Here is a 17,520-nt window from a genome sequence, read left to right as displayed (position 1 = left end):
GACAGTTGCGATGGGATTTTGTTCCACCAGGGTTTGCAGGATGTCCTCGTTGAGTTCTACAGATCTTCCAGCACAAGGCTTATCTTCTAGGCTGTAGTTTCCAGTTCAGAATTTCTGCAACTACTGGTCAAGCGGGGAAGCTTTAGGTTATAACTGAGGGTGGGCTCTTGAATGAGGATAATGAGCAAGAATGTTCTTTATACTGGGACAGCAACTTTATGATATTTTTATCAAGCATCTATTAAAATTCCTCCTGCAATTATGGTTTTACCAGGAAATGTTTATCTAAAAGAGCCAGGTATTTCTTGACTACATTTAGGAAGAAAGTGGGGAGCAAATCTTTTTCCTAGGTCTATTTTTAGGTTTCATATTTTTAATTGAAGTGTTGTAAATATACCTTATCTTAGAAGCTGCTGTTAGCTAGGGTGTTATAGTAGAGGGCTGTCTTATGAAATACTTTTTAGAGCAGGACAGATTAGATATCCTATCATTGGTGATAGCTATCAGGTTTTTAAATACTATAGGGGTGGGGGGCACCACAGGATTGTTTGTGTATATAAGAGAGTTCCTCCTTTAGTTTATGGTGGGGTTTATAAGCATGGAAGTTTAAGGTCTAGGGAAAACGTCTGAAAAATTGACTTTGGACTGTGAGCCTGTAGATTGCTTGGAGACATAAGGCAAGTTATTAAACCTGCATAACCACATGTCTTAATGGTAAGAAACTATTCATAGCTCTATTTTAATACAGTGTACATTAAATGATATCTATTTCTCCATGGATGGAGTAATTTTTTTGTTGATCTTACCTTAACAAAATAATAAGCTGTGTCCACAAAAGCTCTCCCAGCTGCATTGTTCTGGGGTGGTGGCCATCTTGGATTTCCTTGCGTTCACATCAAAGATGATAGGTCACCTGAAAGTAAAAGAAAATTGTTAGGGAATCTGTGGACGAATTGCTTTAGATATAGCATCATGAGATCGGAGTGTTGTTATTAACACCCTGTATATATATATATATATATATATCATCATCATCATTTAACGTCAGCTTTCCATGCTAGCATGGGTTGGACGATTTGACTGAGGACTGGTGAAACTGGATGGCAACACCAGGCTCCAACATACATATATATATAAATACACATGTATATATATTGAAAACACTAAACGATATAAATCTTTTGAGATATGCCTTCATACACACATATTTTGATTATTTTATATACAAATAATAAATATAAATTACTAGCAGAAATACCCGGCGTTGCCCGGGTTAAAGAGAATAATGAAATCTAAAAACGCCGTCTAGACTACGCATCATCTTTATATATAGAGATGTATATACACACACACACCCAAACACACGTATATATATGTATATCAATATAAATATATGAAAGTCAATGAAGTTTCGTAAAAGAAGGTGATCATGTACATACTTTCTTGCTGTTGTGATTATAACACCTCATTGTAAACTATGTTCCTTGTTTTCCCTTGTGGAGCATATACAAATAGGTTTTTTGTTGCTGCCCACTCTTGAGCAGCCAACATACAGTTGTCCATGTGAGAAGCAGGGCTCTTCCAAGAGAAGACCAGCTACAGACAGTGTATGACCCTGATATTTGTTTATGGACATGGCAAAAGTCACACGAAGGGGGAATTGTAGTCTTCTGAATGTAAAAGGAATGTCTGCTCCTGATGGAGTAAGAGGAATTCTTGGAATAAAGACGTCATCCCCTTTTGCACATCCAGAAAGAATGGTAGCCTCGATAACGTGTGACATCATTTTCTAAATAATGCTCATCTGTTATGTTCGGGTTAAAATTTCATCAACATCAAAAATATATGAATTTTCATGGGAGTTATGGCCGTTATGCAAAGAATATAATTTCCAAATTTCATAAAGATCCATTCAGAATTTTTGACGTAGTTTTGGATAAGAAAACAAATGATTAATGTGTGTGTTTGTGTGCATGTGTATGTGTGTGTGGTGGGTGTATATATGTATAGATATCTGTATGCATGTATATATGTATATATGTGTACATATTACATGTACAACTATATATTTATATACATCTACACATATGTATACATATACATGTATGTATAGATCTATATATATATACATATACGTGTACATCTATATGTTTACATATACATCTCTCTTTCTCTCTCTCTCTTTCTGAAAGTATCTGTCATTACAGTATCGAAATGGTGTACATATACATGTATATGTATACATATACATCTCTCTGTCTCTCTCTTTCTCTCTTTCTCTCTCTGTGAAAGTATCTGTCACTACAGTATCAAAATGTGATTGTTTCAGTTAGTGGAATAGTTTCATTTTTAAAGTGAAAGTATTTGACATGAGTGTTTTTGTTTCACTTTTGACACGTAATACTTAAATAGTGGAGGAGATATTATGTTGCCGTGTGCTCGAACTCTGCAAGAAGTTAATTTTTTTTTACTAAAACACAACTGGAACCGTAAGTAAGGCATGTGTAAAATTTGAATGAAATTGGTTGCGTAGTTCTCGAGTTTTAGGGATTCACACAGACAGACACACATTCTCATTTTTATATATATAGATACAGGGATGAAAGTTTGAAGTGTTGTTTTTGCTGGTGGTTACAGTGATGGTAATGGTGTTGTTTAGCGCCAGATTTTCCATTGTTTTTCAGACTCTAAAACCAATCAATGCCATTCCATTCCAGCCCTGACCCTCCTGACCACCTTCTCAGGCATTGTGTATCTAGGATTACACCATGCTATATGTCCTTTTCAAGATGACAGTGTATATAACTTGAACAAAATACCTGCTATTTCTAGCAGGTTGACTAACTACACAGACTCCTAAATTTGTTTTGAAAGTCTGATATATAATATATATATATATATATATATATTTGTCATGGTGGCGGGGGGAGGGGCAGTTGTCTTTCCGAAAACTCCTCAACAGCAATGATTGATGGAGGAGACACTGAAATAGCAGCTGTGACCGACTGCCAGCTCTGCTCATAAAATAGCATTTTTGTTATTCATTGCACAACGGTTAATTTTTAATGACAAAATAGAGTTGAGAATAAATCATTAAAAGAAGTCGAAAGTTTTAAGAGAGGGAAAGAAAGGCATAAAGAATGGTTTTCTTCTTCAAATTTTAATTGGTATCTGGTGTCTCTGAGGTTTCCAATAAACTTGCCTTCAAATAAATAAAATAATTAAAAGATAAAAAAAAAATTAATATTACACATATCTGATGTCGCTAATGTATATATATACTGCTGTGTGTGTGATGATTTAATTTGCTTATGTTTCTTTGTTATCAATTATTCACTTTATTGTATAAACATGCTTCCCCACACTTAAACACATTCACAACAGAGGTTTATATGTGTGTTTGTGTGTGAGTATAAGAACAACAGTCAGTCACTAAACACACTCATTCCGGAAGGGGATGTTGTGTGCATGAATGTGGCTGTATAAGTGTGTGTGCGTGTTTGACAATAACAGTCTTTATATATTTGTGGATTTCAACGATATCTAAATTATATATTTATTTATATATACATGTGCAGCTTATAAAATATACAGGTATGTTTCCATATGTGTGTGTATGTATATACTATGTATACATGGATATAAAATATTCAAGCATTACTTTGGCAAAATATTTTTGCTGAACTAACAAATATGGATTATGTCTTTTATTTCGTTCACGCTCACACTTATCTTTGAGTACTTTATTCATCATTCAATGCTTGTCTTTGATGCTGGCATGGGTTGGATGGTTTGACAGTTTAAACACGCTGGAGACACAGAGCAGAGGGGCCCGGGAGAGGTAGGTGTTGGGAAACTGACCAACATAACCCTAGAGTGGACTGGTGTTTGTAAGGATATGGCTTAATCACTGAGCATAGAATGGCAACTTGAGTCATTTTTGTTTGACCTTACAAGAGGGGAAGGTCAACAGAGAAGATAGCATAGTGGCAAGATAAATGGTTGGCATAAATTTCTGGAAGCTAACAGCGTCACCACAATCTCTTCCGACACATCCACTGAAGAGACACAGGACATAGAAATCATGGGAGCAGGCCATTCTGGATGCCATAACAGATGATTCTCTCATCTGCCAATGTTATAAAAGAGCATAAAATTTATTTGATAGAAAGACAGGGTGGCAGGGATTTCATGCCACAGTTGATATGAGTTGTTGCTAGTTCCATGAGAGATGCAAAAAAAAAAGTCGCTAAACATTTTTGAAGTGTTTGTAATTTATTTATTTCAAATTTGATGATTCGCTCCATGTTTCTTTTCTCGCTCTGTGTGTGTGTGTGTGTTCAGGAGACAGAGATCAGTGTGTAGGCAATTATTGAAATAAATTGGTTAACTCTAAATACTTCAGCAATTACTTGACCACAAATAAATGTCAAGTAATTCTATTCACTTCACAAATTTTGAATTACCTTCCATTGCTACAATTACACAAAACAAAAATGGCAAATACTTTAAATACGCAATTTTCTTTTAGTTTTCACTTGGCTCAAATGGTCAGCTTTAAACATTTTATTGGATTTTATCCAATACAAACACAATTATTTTCTCAGGAAACTGCTTTCACTAAAAAAACATCCATTATAGCCACTACTTCTCAATTCAGTATCTTTTAGTCTGGCACCAACCAATCTCAAATGACTGTTCACCTTGTAATCTGCTTCACTGCTAGGGTGGAACCATGTCACTAGTTAATATCGTGAAGGAATTCCTGAAAGTCTTGAATATTCATTCCACAACCTCTATAATAATTCATAATGAAGAGATATTCTGTGAGAAATCAATACTATACAAGTTGCTTTTCTCTGGATAAAAAAACATGTTTACACTTGTTCCAGTGATCAATCATAGACATAAATCCGAACCATCTACAATATTGATGACAAAAAATACAATCAAGAAATAAAACAAAAATCAATGTAATGGTATACATGCGTCTTCAGTGGCTCAGTCCACTCTCCTATGTTGTACTTGTTTAAAATATTGTATAACTTGGAACAAAACAATATACAATACACACTCTCTCTCTCTCTCTCTCTCTCTCTCAAAATAACTACTAAAATACCAAGAGTAATTTGAGGCAATAGAAAACAAATTTCTGAAGTCAGTATTGATTTCAAGTTTCATAATATATTCTTGATTTTGAACTTAGCAAATTTTTCTGACAAGATTGTTACTGCAGCGGGTGAAATTTCAAATTTACTTTAGAGAAAGTGTGAAAGGGTCTTGTGATGTAATCAAGATATTTACTAAGCTGATGGTTTATAAAGTAGTTGTTCACATGAATCTTTTTATATGGATGTGAAACCTGGATATTCCATTGGAAAGACAGAAATACTTCCATTAGACAAAAACTACAAACCATCATGTGCATATATTAGCAAGACTATATTTCAAATAACAAAATTCTTGATCAGACAAGATTCAACAGCATTGTTGCTGTGGTGGTATAGCACCAGCCATGATGGGTTGGTCACTTTCAAAGAATTCAACTGTATTGACTCCTGCAAATGTTTAGGAACAGAGAATTACGAGAAAGAGAAGTCCATGGCAGTTGTGCAAAAGCCAAGGGGAACATTTAGAAACTTTGGATGTTCTGTCATGGGTTGTTGTTGTTGATGTATTTGAATCTTTCACTGGAAATGTAAATACATGATGTTGTTTGTTTCCAGTCTTTCCTTTGAAAATATGTGATGAAGAAATATTGCCTTGGCTGGAAACAGGAAAGGGTTGATTACAAAAAGGACATCCAGCTAGAAAAGATCTGCATCAACAAATTCTCTCTGATCCACGTGATCTTAGAAACCATCATCATCATCTAACATCTGCTTTCCATCCTGGCATGGGTTGGATGGTTCTGAGAACCAGCAAGCCAGAAGGCTGCAACAATTTGATTTGGTAAGGTTTCTACAGCTAGATGCCCTTCTTAACATCAACCACTCCAAGAGTTTAGTGGATGCTTTTTACATGCCACCGGCACTGAGGCCAGGTCTGTGAGGCCCAATGTTGAAGGTTGTGCTTCACCACCTCATCCCATGTCTTCTTGGGTCTACCTCTTCCACAGGTTCTCTCTACTGTTAGGGTGTAACACTTTTCACACACCTGTCCTCATCCATTCTCACCACATGACCATACCAGTGCAGTCGTCTCTCTTGCACACCACATCTGATGCGTCTTATGTCCAACTTTTCTCCCAGGACACTTACACTCTGTCGTGTATGCACACTGACATTAACACATCCAGCGGAGCGTACTAGCTTCATTTCTTTCAATCCAGCTGAGCGTACTAGCTTTATTTTTTAAATCATGATGATAATAATGAATGTAGGACAATAATGTTCAATGTCTAAGGAATAAATTTGAGGGAAATTTGGTTGCTATTTCTAGAAAGCGAGTGACCTCATAGAAGTTCTCCCATTGGTGAGGCACCTGGAGTTGTTATTGTTTCAGTTTTAGCACTGAGCAGTTCTATGAGCCAAGTGATTCCACCCATGCCCACCATTCAGTTTCCCCTGCCATATGCTTCACTACAAACCTCTCAGAGAGTGGCCGATACTTTGAGTTTGCCCTTCTTGGCTTGATGTGCAGTGGTGCCTGGGTTGGTAGTTGAACAACTAGAGGTTGCCACTGGAGAAGGCCAGATGAGGAAACAGAAAAATTGTCAAGCCAAATCCTATTAAATATTATATTATTTCAGAACCCTATTAAATATCATATTATTAAATTATCAACTAATTTATGATGAATCTACACAAAATCCTTTATATTTCTTCAATTTTGGGCCACTTTCTAATGCACTGTATTTGTTGGAATTTTTTGGCTTCATACCCTATTACATACCCGGGACTTCGTCATTTAATGTCTCCCACTAAAACAGCTGAGAGATTTGGTTGCTCTTTCTAGTAAGTCGAGTGACCCGTAAAGTATCCCACATTGCCTTATAGTGCCAAGAACTGATGAGGAAGAATATGATATTGTTAACAATGGTTCTTTGTTACCTCGGTGAATTGGAGGGGGGGTTAAGGTTTAAATCGAACAAGGATCAAAACAAATTAAATGAAAAATTGAGGCGGTTGACAAAAAGAAAAATGTTAAAATAAGAGAGAGGGGGAGGAGGCGGAGAGAAAGCAAAAAGAGGAGAAAAATTTGAAAGGAAAGATACATAAACTAACGAGAGGGAGAGGAAGAGTGATAGTCATAATGTACGGCGAGAGAGAGAGAGAGGGGGAAGATAGACAATGACAGAGAGAAGGGGGGAGGAAAATGAATGTTGAGAGAAACAGGAAGAAAGCCGTATTTAAGTCTTCTTATTTTGTATTTGACCGCCAAAACCAGCTGCTTTGTTTTGGCGGCGATTTTTCTACATAAACCAAGTGGCAGCTGGTGTAGAAATTAGTTGAAAAGGGATTCTGGTTTTGAAAAGAGGATCCCCCCCCCAAGCTCTGTGTGTGTGTGTGTGTGTATGTATATAACTGTATATGTATATTAGATTCATTATTCATTCGACCAAATTATTACACACGGAAGAAATTGCATCCACATAAAAAGCAAAAATAAATATTGAAATGTTTTTTTGTTGAATAGAAATTTTTTTATGGAGATTAGAAAGAAAAAAGTGACAGAAACCACAGATTTTTATATTCTATGGATCAATATAATTGAGTTTGGCCTCCGCTGAGTTTGGGTTCAAATCCCATCCAGTTTGACTCAGTCTTTCTCGCGATTAAAATCAATAAATAAGTATCAATATTCAATTAATTGATTATTTCCCCCACCCCCACCCCTGGTTCCACACAAAAAGGCCTTTTTTTCTTTTCTTTTTTGGCTATTCACCATTATATATATTTCATTTGCTAATAGGAATTAACATACTTTTACATGTTAGATAAACAGCAGAAGTGCCACAACAGGACACAGTTTGCATTTTACTACACAATGTGTGTCGATCATTTAGTGCCGCTCTCTGTTCTAATAAGCCTAGCAGAAAGCCTTCGCCATAATCTTGGATATTCAACCAAAGGTATTAGAACAATCAAAACATAATGTGGGGCACCTCTCAGGTGTGTTGAAGAATTTACTTCTCTTGGTTGTAAAATCTGTAGGTGGAAGGTGGGGGGAGATAGAGGGATGGAGAAGATAATGAGTGGGGAGGGGTAAGCAGCAGGAGTTGGGGAGAGGAGGACAAAAGAAAGGGGAGCTGGGTGGCACAAGAAGAGGCAGGCCTCGTGCACTGCAGATGAAGACGACTCACTACATATGTAAATATATATATGAAGCTTTAACGGTTAAACTAAGTCGTTTGACTCGGTGACAAAAATTGGGAAGAATTTGTTCCGAAATAGTTTTAGTTTCGTCATTCTTTTGAAATTTTTTTTTCAGATTAATGTTTTAAATATTTGAGATTATGAATCTTCAAAAATAGGCAGAACTTTTTTAAAGCATACATCTGAAAAAGTAAAATAATAAAAATAAAGTCTTCAAAATTGAAAAATTACCGTTTAAAGTGTGAATCAACCAAATTCTGACCCCGGAATTTACGATGCTTAAAACCTAATCATCCAAAGAAACGAGTTTTTGGCGCACTTCGATAATTTCAGACTATTCTACAGGAACAACCTCCAAATGCGTAACGTTTGTTAGTTTGGTTGTTGTTATGATTGTTTGGTGTTTGTATTTGAGTTGGTAACATATCCTAAACTGCTTTTATTTTCCGAAAATAATTTGTAGTTAATCGAAGTAAAACTCTCTAAAATCATATCAAGATATGTTTAAGAATTAAATGTTGATGTCGATGATGCTAATGTCCAGTTCCAAACCAACCCCGATCCAATGTTCAATTCCAATCAATTTATTTCAGCCACAGATTTCCATCAGAGTGGAGATTGAGGACAGGGGATTAAATGACAGGACCTTTTGCGCTTTTCGGAATTGAAATAAAATAGCAAAATATTATATTAATGAAAAGGGAAACAGTGATTTTAATCTCTAGTTTTTTTTAGCAGACCCTGGAATAAAAACTTTCCAGCCGTGACCAAACTGACTTTTAGGGATATTTACATGTCTTTATAACAATGGAGTGTGATTCGAGAAAAATTTAGCTGCTATTTCTAACAAATCGAGCATCTGCCTTGAAGGTTCATTTCGTTGATAAATGTCTCTTCAATGATTGTAATGCCGCGATTATTTGAAATCATAATAAGTGGGGAAATGTTTAGTCTCCCACTCAGCCAAGATCGAACAGACATCACAGCCGGGACCATCCCGTTGATTATTTTTTTTACACATAGTATCTAAGACGATATCATTTAATAATTTCCATCCATTTAAAACTTTTTTATTTTAAAAATGACTGGGCGTGGCTGTTATTTCTAGCAGGTCGAGTGGCTGTGGGAAGGTTTTCCTTGCTGGCTGTTTCTCTGTCTGGGTTTCTGTATTTACATTTTAAAGTTGGATAACATCCTAATTCCAAATACAAATTATACTCAACTGAAATTACGGTTATAATTTCAATCGATTCAACATTCTTTTCCCTATTTAGAAATCAAATCTTAACACACCCATTTGGGTCACCTGCACTAAACTCTAGTCTTTATCCACTGACGTCAACACAAACGATCATTATTATTATACAAGATACAAAATTAAACTGAATATGTTGGAAGCCGGCTTATTCTGGTGTAATGTTTTTGTTTTTTTTTAATAAAATAATAATGAAAAGGAGGATATATCTTGATTATAAGGTCTGCTTAGGAAGGTTGACCTGAGACTAAAACAAAACTTGTGTAGATTTATTTATCATTAAAAGTAGGATTAACAATTTCAGTATACGGTCGACACGCGCGCGCATGCAGGGGTGTGTATGTATATGCTGGAGTACACACGCACACATGTATGTATAGGTCTATATGCATATGTATGTATTGTATGTTTATATACTTATTAATGTACACACACACACACACGCGCTACGTTAAGGATTGTATTCAGCATTTAATTATCTGTAATAGGAAGAATTATCTATAATCATAATTATTTAAATATCTGTAAGTCTATATAATTATGAAGGATGCCAATGTATATACTATCCCAATGTATGTATTGTATATATATGTACACCAGAGTAAGCACATAAATGTCTGGTTTTTCTATGGCTGGGTGCCCTTCCTAACACCAACCAATCTGAGAATATAATGGGTGCTTTTATGTGCCACCAGCACAGGTGCCATTTGCACGACACCAGGATCTGCCACTTCTGTGATTTTACTTGGTTTGATGGGTCTTCTCAAGCATGGCACAATGCCAAAGGTTTTGGTCATTCATCATTGTCTCTGTGAGACCCAACATTCGAAAGGTGCTTTTCACATACCACCAGCATCGGCCACCTTGCCTTCGTGAGGCCCAACACTCAAAAAGTGCTTTTTACATGCCAATGGCACGGGTGCCAGTTACATGACACCAGCATTGGCCACAACTACGGTTTCAATTGGCTTGATGGCTCTTCTGAAGCACAGCATATTGCCAAAGCTCACATCACTAGTCATTGTCTCGGTGATGCCTAATGTTCGAAGATCATGCTTCACCATCTCATCCCATGTCTTCCTGGGTCTACCTCTTCCACAGGTTCCATCCACAGTTTGAGATCAGCACTTCTTATATATATATATATATATATATATATATATATATATACACACACATTTCAGTGTGTATGCGTGTGTGTATACATACACAGACACACACTCAAGAATCGCCTGCATTACAGAAGCAATGCATTTTTGAAAAACTTGCCATAATGCAAAAGCTGTTAGCTCTTTTGCATTTAAACTGGCCCCCATATCCAGCCAAAATATTCTGCATGTTTTATGTGCAAACTGCCTTGATCTGGTCTCTCACATCTATCCTACAATATCATTCTAAATATAAACTATCACATCATTAAAATCTCAAAGCTATGAGATAATGAATGCTTAATTAAAAAGAATGTGAATAAAGAAGCATTAGTTTTGACAGAGAAATCTTAATGCTAACGAGTTCAACCCAAATTAATTTTCTCACTGATCTTCTTGTTATGAAGTGATAATGCATTCCAATGGAATTTCAAGAGAGAGAAAAGAAAAAAAGAAAAAACAAGCACCATGTCCACTTTTATGCATAAAAATAACACTAACAGAATATGCAGACATAAAAAACATTAGAAGCAAAACACACTTGGGAATAAAGAATTGTTATAGGGTACCTTCTTAAGATGAGAGATGTTGACTGCTATGAGGAATGATGGTGGAATAAAAGTTAATAGGAGGATGAGGGGAGACTCCCTTTTATCTTATCATCATCATCATCAACAACATCTACTTGAGCAGCAAAGAACTTAGCCACAACTGATGCTTATGGTGCATCATCTCTTTATGCAGCTCAGTGCAGGAACTGAGCTCACTGTAAATTTCTCTTGCAATTCTTACGTTCATAATTAGGTTTTTAATCAGTAAATATTTATAGATCTTCCTCTATAAGTGCCAATCCTTAAGTAATATTCAATTGAGATGGAATTGGAAGAGTTTCCATTCACAGCTTGCTCTTCCTCTAACATCAATTCCTCATTAGATAAATTTTCTCTACAGAAAACAAGCAACTCAACCACATCATCCTTTAATAATGACTTCTTCAAATCTTACATCATTTGCAAGTGTCACAATATCTTTCCAAATCTGATGTAGTTTTTCTGCTTGTAGACAACTTGTAGTCACGGACACAGTTTGGCCTTATACTTCCCCGAAGCACCATTCATAGTTGATGCATTCACTTCATTCCATGATTCAGTAATGCCATCCACGTCATCCATTATGTTCAACTGTTCCTTTGAGTCCCTAACTCTAGGTTTATTCTCCCTGTCAATTACTTTCATAAGTTTGTTTAACAGTTCCTCTCTGATAATATGCCTTCAAGTCAGCTATCAAGTCTTGGGATATATTCTACTCTCATATATTAACAGAAAGCTCATTTAAGTTCACTGGGTGTCTTGGTGCATTGTCTAAAAGGAGTGAGGCTTTATTGGCAACATTATGCCCAACACCGTCCTTTTCAACTGTAGAAGAAAATATTTGAGAAGGCTCTCTTACCCATCCATGACTCCTTACTAGAACACCAAATCAGAAGTAAATAATCTTTGCCTCACCATCCAAAGCCCTTAGGTTTTTGGAGTGATACATGAGGAGGGGGTTTAAATCCTGGTGTTAATTTTTCTTCTCAAGAAATAAAAGCTCTGGCAGGCAAGAAGTGTCAGAAAAGTGCAGATTCATCCCACATTGTCTACTTTTGCTCTGATATGGAGACTCCCTTTAGCAATCAATTTTTATGTCTTCAGCTATTCAAGATAATTAGTAACAGCCTCTGTATCAACACTGGCAGTTTCACCAATCATTTTTTGTGGTGCAAATTGAAACACTTCTTAAACCTTTCAAACCAGCTTCCATCATCCAGAAAAGCTTTTCCATCAGAAGCTTCATCCTCCATTTTCTGTAAATTCTCATACAAACTTTTTTTTTTTTTTTTTTTAAATTACCATCATGCTTATTGCCAGGAGTGGTCCTTAATCTATAACACCCAAGAGCTGTCCCATTTTGATGGTACAATATAAAAAGCACTCATACTGGTGCCACATGAAAGCATCCAGGACACTCTGTGAAATGGTTGGCATTAGGAAGGCCATTCATCCGTAGAAACCAAAACACTAAAACAGACGCTGGAACCTGGTCTTGCCAGCCTCTGGCAAACTGTCCAACCCATGCCAGCATAGAAAACAGACGTTAAATGATGATGATGATTTTAATTACAAAATAAAGCTCATGTAATTAATGGATTAACTTCTGGAACACTTGACGTTTCATTTGGTTAATGTTTTGGCAAAATGGTTGATATTTTTCTCCCACCTGAAACGTTTATCAAGTTTAATATCCAGTGTAATTCTTTTACGGTTCCTTTTCGTGCTTTTACCTTCATTTCAGATAGTCCTATAAATATATATATAGACAAACCTACCTACCTGTAACAAACTTCACAGGTATAACCTGTAAATGGAACAACAAACCAGCTTCGTCATTGTCGGAAGAATAATAAATGAAAAAGAAGAAGAAATATAAGAAAAGAAAGGCAAGAGAAAAGCAGAGAGAAAGAAGGGGCAGGAATTGGGGAGAGAAAGATAGAGCAAGAAAGGAGAGAGAGAGAGAGAGAGAGAGAGAGAGAGAGGTGTTGGGAAGTCGTAGTTTCTGTCTTTCATTTAATTTTTCCTCTGAATATGAAAACATTTCATCCGTGTATGAGAGACATTGGTTAGGCAGAATAATTGTTTAGCATTTGTATTTTAAGAGACTGGTCGTTGTTAAGTCATCCCTTCTATGATAAAAGGAGTCCCACTTGACTGTCGTTTAATTATACAGTAATAAACAAGATATTATTCCACTCTTAATCTCTTTTCTTAAAGCGCTAATTTATGGTAGAACTGCGACTTCTAGTGGTTGGATTACCGCATAGACATTGCCTTGTTAACACGGATTAAAGTTTATATTAGTTTCATGGCAACTGGTAACTGGCGCATTAACGATGTCTGATTAAGTAGTGGCTTGCTTCTTATCTTGTTGAAGGTCCTTTAATGATTTAAACAAAAATAAATTGCTTAATATTTCTGTGAGAAAAGTGGAGGGTGTTTATATACAATTAGAATAATAATAATATTATTGCCATAGTCACAGGTCTTGCTTTCGATCCGCTAGAAATAACAGCCAAATCTTCCTTACATAAACGATAGAGAGGACAATCTAATCCCTTATCTATCTTTTATTAAGCATAGGCACATGTATATATCGTCTTTGTAGTCGCTTGCTAGAAATAACAGCCAAATCTCAAACTACACCGTACTACTGCCATAGTGGAAAATTTAATGTCGTTTATTTAAAAAAAAAGGGAGGGGTTCGTACCTTGTTCGAGCTACTTTAATAACTTAAATATCTTTAACAGTCAGGATTTGTTTTTTAAGTCTGATCTCGGCCTGAATTTTATATGCTTCGTTTGTAGGTTTCGTTAGGCTTCCCGCCTGATAAATTAACGGTTAGTCTCATATCTATGTCGTTAGATATCATTTTATAAAATTATATACTTCTGAATCAAACCTTAAAACCACTGAATAATTCAATTTCAAATAAAATAATTGAAGTCCGAAATAAACTATCAAATGATATAATTTAAACAACCTTCATTTTCACATTTCTAAATATGTGTAGAGTAATTTAATAAAAAACCTTGAGAAGGAATCTGATTGTAAATCGATCACTTTGTCTATAATTTATATCTTCAGTGGAAAATTTGTCTGAACCGTTACTTAAAATCTTTTCTTTCATAAATGTCCTTAAATTTATATTTACGTAATCTTTCATTTTAATTTTCTAGATTATAAATATATTGATTTAATCACGAAATTTGTATTAAATATGAAAACTTTTTCTCAAACCTTATTTTATATAATAGTTGAAAACCAACTTTTGAACAAATATTTTATTGTTTGCACGTTCAACTTTTCCCCATGAAATAATCATAAATCAACATCACCTGAAAAGTATTTATAGAAAATTTCATTAATAGTTTTTCATTAATAGTCAACAGTCATGGGGGTATGCTTGTGCAGTTAGACCAAATATTTCTTTTATAAATCTCTAAGTAGCTATTTTCTAGTATTTAAAAAAGTATTGACACATACATAGCTCATATTTTGTACCGAATTCTATTCACTTTTATTATATTTCAAGAACATTAATTGTAAATTCGTCTTTCTTAATTCCTTCTTCACACCTTAATTTTCTAATATAAAATATAAATTTAATAAGTTTCTATTTAAATACTGTGTCCCAAGAATTCACAAATTTTCTGGTAAGACTTCATCTTCCGTATTAAAACTTAGTCAACTCATCGATACGGTTTCAATTCAGCTGTTAAACACTTCAGTAAAAGTTGTTACTGTCCCATACAATATCCTCACCACAATCAATTTAACAAATAACCTTGTTTATTATAAAACATTTTATCGTACTTTAAAGCTATGCTGTAACGAGACACGTTCCCACATAATTAAAGTCAATTTCTTAATTTAAAGAAGTAAAACGAAAATCGCGATAAAATTGCTAAAAAGTGGCTCCAGAACGCAAGCTAAAATCAACTAATCAGAAGGCAGAAAATGGTTTGTTAAGAGCCAATGAAATCACGTCGTTTAACAGCCAATCAGAATAGAGGCGCAAAATACAATTTACCAACCAGGGGGAGTGTGCTGGTGTATATAAGGCTGGTCTGTTTGCGTGTCGTCAACATTCAGCAAGTTGACTACGTACTATGGCTCGTACTAAGCAGACCGCTCGTAAATCTACCGGAGGAAAAGCTCCCAGGAAGCAACTGGCAACCAAGGCTGCCCGAAAGAGCGCCCCAGCTACCGGTGGTGTGAAGAAGCCTCATAGATACAGGCCTGGAACTGTTGCTCTTCGTGAGATCCGTAGATACCAGAAGTCTACCGAATTACTGATCCGCAAACTTCCCTTCCAGCGTTTGGTCCGTGAAATTGCTCAGGATTTCAAGACCGATCTTCGCTTCCAGAGTTCAGCTGTAATGGCCCTCCAAGAAGCTAGCGAAGCTTACCTCGTTGGTCTCTTTGAAGACACCAACTTGTGCGCGATCCACGCCAAGAGAGTGACCATCATGCCAAAGGACATCCAGTTGGCCAGGCGGATCCGTGGCGAACGAGCTTAACTTCCTTTTTGAAGAAAGAAAAAAACACAAACGGCCCTTTTAAGGGCCACTTCAATTCTCATGAAAGTGATTCCATCTTATTAATATTTGCATTTTTTTTTTTGTGTTTGTAAACTAATAATTTACGAGATTGTCGGTTGGTCGTGTCCAATTAATTACTGTTTATATTGAATTTTTGGCGCTAAAATCTGACAATCCAACGAATAGAGTAAACTGGATTTGCAGAGAAATCATTTTTCAACGTCTCTTACCGAATTTATTTTTTATTATAGAAACTTTTAACCATCTCCTAAACACTTCTCTTCCCGCCTTATTTTTATGTCCGTTATTTTTGTTTCGTTTCTCACGTTTCTAATTTAAAATTTTCCTTTTGATAATGAAAACACTTGCACTGCTTGTCTTTTTTTTAATCCACGTTTCGAAATCTAAGGAAGGATTCGTTTTGAATTTTGTCTTGACGCTGTCCCTTGTTCGATCCGTGGGGAATGAATCGGGGGGGGGGGGGGGGGGGCTAGATAGTAAAAAGTCTTTGGCCTTGTCTGAGGATTAAAAATGTAGACAAATTGCAGACGGTAATAATTATCAGCCTTTTCCTTTTTTTTTTAAAGGTAGAAATGAACTTTTAAAACCCGAGATCTATTATTCCCTGAACGAAACCGACTTAATCGCAGCAAATTTTTTAGATATCTGCTTTATGATATATCCTTCGCCGATAAAACTGGAAATCTGCGAATGTTCGAAATACCTGTGTAAGATTTTGCAGATTAAATTGTTTTTTAGATTAAATTACACATGACTATGTTAAATCGAAATGTTTTAATTTCTTTGTGTTTCTCCTGACAACCTTTAAGAAAAAAAATTTTTTAATGAAATCTTCTACAATGCTTCAGACAGTTTAGATTCCGATTAAATCTGAATTTGAAAATCTTAGTTTCAGGATATTTACCGGTTAGAAAAAGTGAATATTTCAAATTTCTACAAATCTCTTTCCCAGTGTCGATTATCGGCAAATTAGACTCGATCACCTGCACGCATGCATTTTTTTTGTTTCATCTTCAATTCCTATAAAATCTTAATTTACACTTTGAAAGGTATAATTAAGTCAAATACCTGGCAATTTTTAGTCAATGTATTACGTTTCGCAATTATAGCTGGACGTTGGGTCGTTCAGCTAAAATTGATGAACAAACAATATCGGATAAGTTTTACACAAGTCTTTTATTAATATTTATAAGATAAACTGGAGAAAAACTTTCAAGAGTAAAACTTGAATTTTTATTTTATTTTGGTAGTGGTTAATTTTGTATTAAATTTTTAGTGGTGACAAAAAAAGATTGTAAAACAAAGGAATGTGTATCCCTGTTTCAGGGTGGCATGAAATGAAGTTAAACATAAAGTGAAGAGGCGGGGGAATTCAATTAAGGCAAAGTTCATGTAACTATTGTCATAATTATCACAATTATGTTTCATAATTAAAGTTGATGACAATAGCAAAAAATGTAATTTTTAAAAATCTCTTCATTTGGTCTGCCATAAGCATCTTCCCACTAAAACTGATACAAACTGATTTTCAAGGAAACTATTCCTTGCCTGACAGACAAGTCCCCATTTTTTTTTTTTTTACTTATGGTCCTGGGGTATAGTTTCAACGTAGAAAACTGAATTGTGAAATAAATGCAGCTT

General features: G+C 35.4%; 2 protein-coding genes across 9 annotated transcripts in view; one reads left to right on the top strand and one right to left on the bottom strand.

The window, feature by feature from the left end:
- The window catches only part of LOC106879470 (cyclin-H), a 30,720-nt gene extending 16,799 nt beyond the window's left edge, over positions 1-13,921 (bottom strand). For 2 of the 8 annotated variants that reach the window (XM_089366344.1, XM_089366349.1), the window contains exons 1-2: positions 13,094-13,232; positions 807-913 (exon numbers count right to left, since the gene is read on the bottom strand). In XM_089366344.1, the coding sequence (XP_089222470.1) occupies positions 807-853 (47 nt within the window). In that variant the 5' untranslated portion in view covers positions 854-913; positions 13,094-13,232. Of the gene's footprint in view, positions 1-806; positions 914-1,439; positions 2,870-8,549; positions 8,659-13,089 lie in introns of those variants that run through there. The other 6 variants (XM_014929057.3, XM_089366345.1, XM_052974192.2 and 3 more) reach the window with 6 other exon arrangements.
- A 1,458-nt stretch (positions 13,922-15,379) lies between these two features.
- On the top strand, positions 15,380-17,260 carry LOC106879474 (histone H3). Its single transcript, XM_014929063.3, has one exon. The coding sequence runs from the start codon at positions 15,427-15,429 to the stop codon at positions 15,835-15,837; it is 411 nt and encodes a 136-aa protein (XP_014784549.1). The 5' UTR covers positions 15,380-15,426; the 3' UTR covers positions 15,838-17,260.
- The last annotated feature ends 260 nt before the right edge of the window (positions 17,261-17,520 follow it).

This window comes from Octopus bimaculoides, chromosome 18, assembly GCF_046866305.1.
Source record: "Octopus bimaculoides isolate indiv1 chromosome 18, ASM4686630v1, whole genome shotgun sequence".
Lineage (NCBI taxonomy): Eukaryota > Metazoa > Mollusca > Cephalopoda > Octopoda > Octopodidae > Octopus > Octopus bimaculoides.
The sequence above is the reverse complement of the archived record's forward strand: the minus strand, read 5'-3'. Positions and strand labels throughout refer to the sequence as shown.